Source organism: Giraffa tippelskirchi, chromosome 3 (assembly GCF_054371585.1).
Source record: "Giraffa tippelskirchi isolate mGirTip1 chromosome 3, T2T-mGirTip1v1.2.pri, whole genome shotgun sequence".
NCBI lineage: Eukaryota > Metazoa > Chordata > Mammalia > Artiodactyla > Giraffidae > Giraffa > Giraffa tippelskirchi.
The window spans coordinates 27733814-27744880 of NC_137277.1; the positions used below are offsets into that span (position 1 = coordinate 27733814).

Here is an 11067-nt window from a genome sequence, read left to right on the forward strand (position 1 = left end):
AGTTAGGTATTGTTTAGAATAGCTTTAATACTCCTCAGCTTTCCTCCTTTCCAGCTCCCTGTTTTTAAAAACTTGTTGTTTATTTATTTATTTTTTAGCTCACAAAAGAAGTTCCAGGTTACGGCTATAACAACAAACTTATCTTGGCAATATCTGTGAGTGCAGGAGTGACGGTTTTGATTACAATGTTGTGTCTCATTGAGGTAAGGATGTTTCTTAATTCAGATTCAGAACCCCCAACCCGAAAAATCAAAGCTACCTTTCCACCTGCTAGTACTTGATACTCCTCTTCAGTCACGAGGACTAAGATATGCTTTGTTCTTTTACTGAAAAGTGTGTTCCCAGGGTTTTCACAGGAGCTCCACTCCCAGGAGATATCTGTGGAACTGAATCCAAGATAACAAGCCATTAGACTATTCTGAGCAGTTAAGTTTATAAGAAACCAGAGTTGACATGATAGTAACATTTCTTCGACTCAGAACACCATGTGGATTTGATGTACTCACAGTCACTCTCGTGCTACCTTGATTTCTCTCCTTGTTGGCTGCAGTGGTGAGAGATATATCATTTCCACCCTCACGTAGCTATCGGTCACCCTGCATGCTATGCATGCTAAGTCGCCTCAGTCGTGTCCGACTCTGTGCGACCCCAAAGACGGCAGCCCACCAGGCTCCGCTGTCCACAGGATTCTCTAGGCAAGAATACCGGAGTGGGTTGCCATTTCTTTCTCCAATCGGTCACCCTAGGAGGCCTAAGTTCAGTTCAGTTCAGTTCAGTCGCTCAGTCGTGTCCGACTCTCTGCGACCCCATGAATTGCAGCACGCCAGGCCTCTCTGTCCATCACCAACTCCCGGAGTCTACCCAAACCCATGTTCATCCAGTCGGTGATGCCATCCAACCATCTCATCCTCTGTCGTCCCCTTCTCCTCCCGCCCCCAATCCTACCCAGCATTAGGGTCTTTTCCAATGAGTCAACCCTTCGCATGAGGTGGCCAAAGTATTGGAGTATCAGCTTCAACATCAGACCTTCCAATGAACACCCAGGATTGATCTCTTTTAGGATGGATTGATTGGATCTCCTTGTAGTCCAAGGGACTCTCAAGAGTCTTCTCCAACACCACAGTTCAAAAGCATCAATTCTGTGGCGCTCAGCTTTCTTCACCGTCCAACTCTCACATCCATACCTGACCACTGGAAAAACCATAGCCTTGACTAGACGGACTTGTGTTGGCAAAGTAATGTCTCTGCTTTTAAATATGCTATCTAGGTTGGCCATAACCTTCCTGCCAAGGAGTAAGCGTCTTTTAATTTCATGGCTGCAATCACCATCAGCAGTGATTCTGGAGCCCAAAAAAATCAAGTCTGACACTGTTTCCACTGTTTCCCCATCTATTTCCCATGGAGTGATGGGACCAGATGCCATGATCTTAGTTTTCTGAACGTTGAGCTTTAAGCCAACTTTTTCACTCTCCTCCTTCACCTTCATCAAGAGGCTCTTTAGTTCTTCTTCACTCTCTGCCATAAGGGTGGTGTCATCCGCATATCTGAGGTTATTGATATTTCTCCCAGCAATCTTGATTCCAGCTTGTGTTTCTTCCAGCCCAGCGTTTCTCATGATGTACTCTGCATAGACGTTAAACAAGCAGGGTGACAATATACAGCCTTGACGTACTCCTTTTCCTATTTGGAACCAGTCTGTTGTTCCATGTCCAGTTCTAACTGTTGCTTCCTGACCTGCATACGGTTTCTCAAGAGACAGGTCAGATGGCCTGGTACTCCCATCTCTTTCAGAATTTTCCACAGTTTATTGTGATCCACACAGTGAAAGGCTTTGGCATAGTCGATAAAGCAGAAATAGATGTTTTTCTGGAACTCTCTTGCTTTTTCGATGATCCAGCGGATATTGGCAATTTGATCTCTGGTTCCTCTGCCTTTTCTAAAACCAGCTTGAACATCTGGAAGTTAACGGTTCACGGGTTGCTGAAGCCTGGCTTGGAGAATTTTGAGCATTACTTTACTAGCATGTGAGATGAGTGCAATTGTGCGGTAGTTTGAGCATTCTTTGGCATTGCCTTTCTTTGGGATTAGAACGAAAACTGACCTTTTCCAGTCCTGTGGCCACTGCTGAGTTTTCCAAATTTGCTGGCATATCGAGTGCAGCACTTTCACAGCATCACCTTTGAGGATTTGAAATAGCTCAACTGGAATTCCATCACCTCCACTAGCTTTGTTCGTAGTGATACTTTCTAAGGCCCACTTGACTTCACATTCCAGGATGTCTGGCTCTAGGTGAGTGATCACACCATCGTGATTATCTGGGTCGTGAAGATCTTTTTTGTACAGTTCTTCTGTGTATTCTTGCCACCTCTTCTTAATATCCTCTGGGGCTAGGCCGGGCCGGGGGCCGGGGGCCGGGCCCGGGGGCAACGGCCGATAGGGGCTAGGCCGGGCCGGGGGCCGGGAGCCGGGGGCAACGGCCGAGAGGGGCTAGGCTGGGCTGGGGGCCGGGAGCCGGGGGCAGCGGCCGACAGGGGCTAGGCCGGGCCGGGGGCCGGGGGACGGGGGCAACAGCCGAGAGGGGCTAGGCCGGGCCGGGAGCCGGGGGCGGCGGCCGACAGGGGCTAGGCCGGGCTGGGGCCCCGGGGCCGGGGGCAACGGCCGAGACGGGCTAGGCCAGGCCGGCGGCGGGGGACGGCGGCCGACAGGGCCTAGGCCGGGCCGGGGGCTGGGGCCGGCGGCGGCAGCGGCGGCAGCGAGAGGAATTACCCAAGGCCCAAGGTAAGAGAAACCCAAGTAAGACGGTAAGTGTTGCGAGAGGGCATCAGAGGGCAGACACACTAAAACTAAAATTACAGAAAACTAGCTAATCTGATCACATGGACCACAGCCTTGTCTATCTCAATGAAACTAAGCCATGCTGTGTGGGGCCACCCAAGACGGATGGGTCATGGTGGAGAGGTCTGACAGGTTGTGGTCCACTGGAGAAGGGCATGGCAAACCACTTCAGTATTCTTGCCTTGAGAACCCCATGAACAGTATGAAAAGGCAAAAGGATAGGACACTGAAAGATGAACTCCCCAGGTCAGTAGGAGCCCAGTATGCTAATGGAGATCAGTGGAGAAATAACTCCAGAAAGAATGATGGGATGGAGCCAAAGCAAAAACGATACCCAACTGTGGATGTGACTGGTGACAGACACAAAGTCCGATGCTGTAAAGAGCAATATTGCATAGGAACCTGGAATGTTAGGTCCATGAATCAAGGCAAACTGGAAGTGGTCAAACAGGAGATGGCAAGAGTGAACATCGACATTCTAGGAATCAGCGAACTAAGATGGACTGGAATGGGTGAATTTAACTCAGATGCCCATTATATCTACTACTGTGGGCAAGAATCCCTTAGAAGACATGGAGTAGCCATCATGGTCAACAAAAGAATCCAAAATGCAGTACTTGGATGCAATCTCAAAAACGACAGAATGCTCTCTGTTCGTTTCCAAGGCAAACCATTCAATATCACGGTAATCCAAGTCTATGCCCCGACCAGTAACGCCGAAGAAGCTGAAGTTGAACAGTTCTATGAAGACCTACAAGACCTTCTAGAACTAACACCCAAAAAAGATGTCCTTTTCATTATAGGGGACTGGAATGCAAAAGTAGGAAGTCAAGAAACACCTGGCGTAACAGGCAAGTTTGGCCTTGGAGTACAGAATGAAGCAGGGCAAAGGCTAATAGAGTTTTGCCACGAGAACGCACTGGTAATAGCAAACACCCTATTCCAGCAACACAAGAGAAGACTCTACACGTGGACATCACCAGATGGTCAACACTGAAATCAGATTGATTATATTCTTTGCAGCCAAAGATGGAGAAGCTCTATACAGTCAGCAAAAACAAGACCGGGAGCAGGCTGTGGCTCAGATCATGAACTGCTTATTGCCAAATTCAGACTTAAATTGAAGAAAGTAGGGAAAACCACTGGACCATTCAGGTATGACCTAGATCAAATCCCTTATGAGTATACAGTGGAAGTGACAAATAGATTTAAGGGACTAGACCTGATAGACAGAGTGCCTGATGAACTATGGACAGAGGTTCGTGACATTGTACAGGAGATAGGGATCAAGAAAATCCCCATGGAAAAGAAATGCAAAAAAGCAAAATGGCTGTCTGAGGAGGCCTTACAGATAGCTGGGAACAGAAGAGAAGCGAAAAGCAAAGGAGAAAAGAAAAGATATTTCCATCTCAATGCAGAGCTCCAAAGAATAGCAAGGAGAGATAAAGCTCAGCGATCAGTGCAAAGAAATAGAGGAGGGCTAAAAGGACCCAGCTAATAGATAGAAGTGTGATCTTATCAGTCCCGTAGATCTCCGTAGCAGCTGTCTTCTCTGGTGTGTTAGGCGTTGTGTAAATAGGTTCCATTAGAGCACTACAAGAAAGAGTCCTGCATCAGGCCACCCTGAAGCATGTCATGTTTAGAACAGCATCTTCCTGGAGCTAGCCTCTTGAGCTTTCGTCCAGTTACATAATGGTTTATTACTTTTCCCAACAGGCAGTTGCTAACATTAAGAGGAAGATTTTGGTTTTTTTAACATGTTTATTTTTTTTTTTTATAATCTTATTTATTGATTTATTTTTGCTGCCCTGGGCCTTTGTGGCTTTGTGTGGGCTTTCTCTGGTCGAGACAAGTGGTGGGGCTACTCTTCCTTGCTGTGCACAGGCTTCTCATTGTGGTGGTTTCTCTTGTTGCAGAGCACGGGCTCTGTGTGTGGGAGCTGAGTAGTTGCAGCATACAGGCTTAGTTGCTCCACGGCACGTGGGGGTCTTCCTGGACCAGAGATTAAACCCATGTCTCCTGCATTGGCAGGCGGACTCCTATCCACGGCACTACCAGAGAAGTCCAAAAGAGCAATTTTAATGAGCTGACCATCTTGATTCTACTCTACCAAGTCAATCTACTTTATCTTTTCTTCTGTCCTGGCAGCCCTCTATTCCAGCCAAAGCAGCCCCTTACCATGTGCTCATTACACCGTACCCATTCCTGCTTTTATCTGTGCGTTTGCACAGACAAAATAAATTCCTTAATTTCACTTTGCCTGTGGGAGTCCTATGACTCTCAAAAGCCAACTCAAGTTCATCTTTCTTCAAATAGACTTCCCTGAATACTCCAGCCCTGCTGACCCTAGTCCCATGAGGCCTGTCACCAGTTCTCAGGGGCCCCAGCAAAGCAGTCCCCTCACCTCAGAACTTACAAAAGTGGTAAACAGTTCTTTAGAAGGTGGCTCCCTAAGAGCCTCGTGGAGGGGAGCAGAACAGTGTAAGGACCAATGGCTTCCTGGTCTGTCAGGCTTGAGTAAAGCCTGACATGATGTGTTACCTGCTAAAGAGAAATGTGTCCGTCTGTAGGAGGGCTGGTCAGTAGTGAAAGTGCAGGAAAGGTGAAGAGGGACCAGCATGGGCAGTGCCCAGCCTCACCTTGTCCAAGAGGAGAGATGCACCCGAGGCAGCATAACTGAAGAGTCAGGCCCATCGCCAGGCTGCAGCTGTTGAGAGCATCTGGCTACCGCAGGCCTTTCCGTTTAATGTGGGATTCAGCTGATTCCTTTGGTTCTAATTCTGTTCTCACCAAGTAGCCTTTTGAGTGTGTGGTTGTGCTTTGGTGTGCCTTGGAGGCCTGTCTCTACAGAAGTTTAATTCTCTGGTTGTGTAGACACCGGTGCCCTGTCTGTAGAACAGATGTATTTCTCGTTGTCAAGTAAGAATTTGGCATTCTGATTTTTGATCAGTCCTGTGATATTATTGATAAAGTGAAACTGCCGCAAGAGGAAGATGTGAGTTCTCTCTTGGTGGGGAAGAGTAATTTCTGAGCCTAGGAGGCCAGGGACTTAACATGGGGTCTGGGGACTTAGCATGGGGTCAGCTTGCTAGTAGTTGGCCATTGCCCAGACTGTACCCCTGCATCTCCAGGTGGCATATGGCCTTTGCTTGTTTAGTATATCTACATGTGCGAGCTAAGTTGCCAGTCATGTCTGACTCTTTGTGACCCCATGGACTGTAGCTCTTCCAGGCTCCTCTGTCCATGGGATTCTCCAGGCAAGAATACTGGAGCGGGTGGTCACGCCCTCCTCCAGGAGATCTTCCCAACCCAGGAATCAAACCCGCATCTCTTATATCTTGTGCATTGGCGGGCAGGTTCTTTACTACTAGTGCCACCTGGGAAGTCCTATAACATCCTGTTTCTACTGTTTTTAATTTCCATGTAGTTTAACCTTGCATTTGTATTTATTTATACCATTTCATTGTTTCCGCTCCCTACTTACAAGGTTTTTGAGGACAGGGACTGTGCAGTGTCTTCCCCATGATAGACACTAATGGTGTTTGACAGAAGAGAGATGAGGCATTATATCAGTTCCACAGTGAGGAATAATGCAACGGAATATTTATTTGAAGTAGCATAGAGAGCCCAGAAATAGACCCACGTGTTCTTAAGATATTTGTCATGTTTTAATATTCTAATCAGTGGAAGAAAATGAATAAATGGTAATCAAATAAGCTGCCTGACTATTTGTGGGGAGGGGGGGAGGAATAATAGCAGATCCCCATTTCTCACCTTAAATAAACATGTTTCCATAAATGTGAAAAGATACTGCATAAAAGTATTAGAAGAAAAGCAGTGTTTTAATAATCTTGTGGCAGGAAAGCGGCTTCAGGGTCCGGTACCATGAGCAGAGTCTTTGATGGATCTGACCACCTGGTCTGTGACAACAACTTAGCACTGATTCACGCCAAGTGGAAGATGAGGAATTTTCTGTGTATTGTCTGACTCAATCGCCACAATCCTGTGAGGATGGTATTACTGTCCCTCTCTCATAGAGGAAGGAAATCAGCATGAGGCCCCAGTGGTCAAACCAAAAGCAGGAGCCGGGATCACCAGACTGCAAAGCCTGTGCTTCCTACTCTGCTCTTTTGTGTTTTCTCCTTAGAGACAAACACTGGGAGGTTTTGAAACACTGAAATTCAACGGAAGCCAATATTTATTTATTATAACGAGGTTTGTGGTGGGGGTTTGTTTTTGTTTGCTTGGCCGTGCTGTGCTCGCAGGATCTTCGTTCCCTACCAGGGATCAAATCCAGGCCACCGCAGTGAAATCGCCGAGTCCTAACCACTGGACCACTAGGGAACTCCCAGGGGTTTTACAGATCAACAGGGAGAAGGCAGACAATCCAGGGGAGAAGGGGGTGAGGGCTGAGAGGAGTAGGAGAGGCATCGACAGTCTGCCACCATACTGGCCCGTCTCTCCTCACGGGTCGTGTGCAGCGGGTTTTGTTAGCCAAGCCTTTGTCACCTCATGACATAAAAATCATCTCTAATCGTCATCTTCAAGTACTTTTATAATCTGTCTAGAACTTGCTGTATTTGATTTTTAGTGTGATTGAGGTAGGGGATCTAACCTTTTCCCCACTACCTGAAGATCCACTTGTTTTCAAATCTTTCACTGAATGGTTCATTCTTTCTCCCCTGTCTAAAATACTATCTTTATTTGAACTCTATTCTGTTGATCCAGTTATCTTTTCCTGTTATCTTTTCAATATCACACTGCTTAACTCCAGTTACTCTATAACATGTAATTTTATATCTGTTAGGGTAAGGCCCTGCTCTTTGATCTTCTTTTTCATACATTTCATAAGCGTTCTTGCGTATATTCTCTACAAAATGTCAGCTCACCAGATTTTGTTTAAAAATTTCCTTGGATATAAATAGGGTTGCATTGAATTTGTAGGTTAATTTGAGGAGAATTGACCTCCTTACAGTATTCTTGGAAGATGGTATCCATCCCATGCCATGTATGTATTTCTTCTCAATGTCCTTCAGGAAGGTTTTAATGTTCTCTTCACATAAGTCTTACACATTTTTGGTTGAGTTTATTCCTAGTTACTATTGATATTATAAATGGGATCTTTCTTCCATTTTTTAGTTGGTTTGGTGATTTGTGCTATATAGGAAAGCTATTAAAGCTTATACGTTGATCTCTTGATTTTGTACATAAGCCACCTTAACTGAATTCTCGTATTACTTACAGTACTTAAAATTTTGGTTGAATCCTTTGGTCTTCTAAAGTCCATTACTCATATGCAGATATGTTTGTCTCTTCCTTTCCAATTCTCCCTTTTTCTTACTGTACTGATTAGGAAACCCCCCTCCTCCACAGTGATCAATAGTAATAGTAATGATAGGCATCTTCCCCCTGTCCTTGATTTTAAACAGTGCTTAGGTTTCTGGTCAATACTTTTATTTTCTTTCCCTACTTCTGAAAGTTTTTTGTTAGGAATTATCTGTTGAACATGATCCAAAATGGTCCATAAAATGTATCGCCAGCTGCACGCAACACCCAAGGTTGGGTACTGTGAGAGAGTCAAAGGATTCTTAAACAGGATAGAATCCCTGTCCTTGAAAATGTTATCAACTCACTGGGTAGATAAGACTGAAAATAAAAAGTAATTAATAAAGATTTGAAAGTGGCTGTCATGATCGTGATCATGTTTTCTTTTAAAACAGATTTATTCTCATAGAAGAGCATCAGAGGAAGAAGGAAGCAGAAGGTAAATATTGGTCTTTTAAAGTAGAATTTTAGAACTAGAGGAGAGCTGAGAACTCATCTATTTTAGTCTCCTCACCAAAGTCAAGAAGAAGCTCTATTTACCCTAATGCTTTACGCTAATTTATCAGCAGAATTAACTCCTCAACCAAATCTGGCCCAGCACAGGACTGGCACGGATTCATCTGGTTTCACGCATTCTTTAAGGAAAGAGGGTGGATGGGGAGAGGTTTCGGTTGTACCTGTTCCTGCCGGTGGTAGGCATCAGGCCAGGTCAGAGGTGTTCTTGGAGGCTCTGGGGTAGGGAAGTTAGAGATTTGGGGGCTAGCCTTACTCAAAGCTGATGAAAAGTAGAACAAACTATGTGTTCTTTCTGTAAAGGGGCAGGAAAGCTTCCCTTCTCATCATCCTCCTGGTTTTCAGCCCCCACTCCCTATTCCCTTTATCCAAACCAGTTAAAGTTTTAACTGGAAGAAACTTCAGACAGTAGTTTGTCTTTTCCTTTTATAATAAAAAAAAAAATGGAGAAAGAGAAAACATCTGGCCCCGTGGTCACGCTGCTAGTGATTATCAAAGAGAAGGTGGTGCCTTTCCAACTAGGGCCCCTCGTGATCACACTGTGCTTGGGCTGCGAGCTGCATTTTATGTCAACAGTTCAGTACACACATACTTTATGGACAGAAGTGGTTTCTGATACAAACTCATTGTGCACTCTGTTGTTGTTGTTAGTTTTATTTGTTTTCGAAAAGAATACTTGTGAGTTTTCCTTCTGGTCATAACCTTTAAACTGATTTCACAATTCACTCACACCTCAGTGACAACCTGCCATATGCAAGTCAGAGTGCTAGATAACTTTGCTAGTTGGACTTAGGGGTTTACCTGCTGTGATGCAGTTTATCAGATCGAGCAGCTAAGAAGATAGAAGCACCTCCTCCCCTCCCCCACCCCCACCCCCACCCCCACTCCCACCCCAGCAAATGCCGCACATGAGACTAAGTCCAAAGGGGGCTAGTGTGGAATGCTTCTGAAAGGAATGTGCACCTGCCCAGCATGGTTGTGCAGTGTTTTCACTGCACGAGGGCAGTTGGCCGAGGGCCGAGAAATGGGAGTGGGGCTGCAGTCGTGGCTGTAGGCCATGCTAAGCCACATGCACAGGTCTCCCCAGAGACGCAGGCAGGGGGCCATTTTGAACAGACCCGGAGAGCTTCTGGAAGGCCAGCATGCGTGGAGTGATTCTCAAGACCCCAGGTCTGTGGTGACTTTGCTCATTGTGATTGCTGACTGAAGTCCCATTTAGTCCTGGTAAGACCAGAGCAAACACACTGTGGGAGATGGAAAGTGGCACGTGACACTAACTGTGTATGCTTTCCTCCAAGGGGCTGTTTTGGATTTCTGCTGCGTAAGAGAAGCTCGGGGACAAGTGAGAGTCAGGTAGGTTTGGGAAGGATAAAGTGCTGTGGCCAGAGGAAGCAGGGGAGAAGCAGAACTAACATGTCGCTCTCTGTGTCCCAGGAGGGCTTTTTCTGGGGGCGGCGGCCACTTTGGCTTCGGGACATGTACAGGCCTCTCAGTGCCACACGCAAGAAAAATATGGCGCAGAAGCTGCACGACGAGTCTTCAGATGAGGATGAGATTTTCAGAAAGGATGCCTGGTAAACGATAGGGGACAATTTACACTTCTTGCCTCAGATGAGGAAATAATGCAAAGTGTAATTGCCCCTTTCGAGACTAAACGCCTTGGCACTCTTCTTCTTATCCCAGGGGGGACCCTGAAATGCTGATAGGGACTCCTCCTCCGGCTACAGATTCGGCTGCTGAAGAGGAGAGTGAGGCAGCCGCTGACACCACCACAGAGTGAGCCCCGTCCTGCCACCGGCCACCTGCAAATTTTATTTTCTAATACTGGCTTCTCAGCATCACTTGTAAAATACTTACTTTTCTCATATTAAAATGTATGAATGCATAACCAATTATAACCATGTGGTAAGGAATTAAAATGCCAATAGTTGAGTATTTATGTACCAATATAATATCAAGAAAAAAGCAGAGCTGAAACTAGAATCCCTCAGGGCGGCCAGAACTTCCACCAGAGGAAACACAGGCAGAAGAGGAGAAATACAAGAATGGAGGGGGGGCTTCCATCCCGTGTTTCCGCAGTATAACCAGCCCCTGGGAACTGGAAAACAGGTCATCCTCCGGGGGCATAGATTATTAAATCAAATAATTTTCTCTGGTGCTCTCTCTTCTGATTCATCAAGTACAAGTTATTTACAACACACTTGCCCTCCTGCTCATGGAGGATCATCCACTTCTGGCCCCTCTTGTAAGTCACTGGGGCTGACAGAATATTTGGATCCCTGGGCCTTCCTCCACCACAGGACCAAGGCCTGACTTTCTCCCAAGCCCTCAAACTCGTGTACAAATGCGTTCCCTGTCTTGGTAGGGGGTTCTCCACCCCTTAAGCTGGTGGAA

General features: G+C 46.1%; 1 protein-coding gene across 7 annotated transcripts in view; it reads left to right on the forward strand.

The window, feature by feature from the left end:
• LOC145543082 (uncharacterized) overlaps window positions 1-10592 on the forward strand; it is a 48040-nt gene extending 37448 nt beyond the window's left edge. For 6 of the 7 annotated variants that reach the window (XM_081583464.1, XM_081583466.1, XM_081583465.1 and 3 more), the window contains 5 exons: window positions 99-203; window positions 8556-8599; window positions 9972-10026; window positions 10108-10247; window positions 10357-10592. In XM_081583464.1, the coding sequence (XP_081439590.1) occupies window positions 99-203; window positions 8556-8599; window positions 9972-10026; window positions 10108-10247; window positions 10357-10453 (441 nt within the window). In that variant the 3' untranslated portion in view covers window positions 10454-10592. Of the gene's footprint in view, window positions 1-98; window positions 204-8555; window positions 8600-9760; window positions 9863-9971; window positions 10027-10107; window positions 10248-10356 lie in introns of those variants that run through there. The other variant, XM_081583469.1, reaches the window with a different exon arrangement.
• The last annotated feature ends 475 nt before the right edge of the window (window positions 10593-11067 follow it).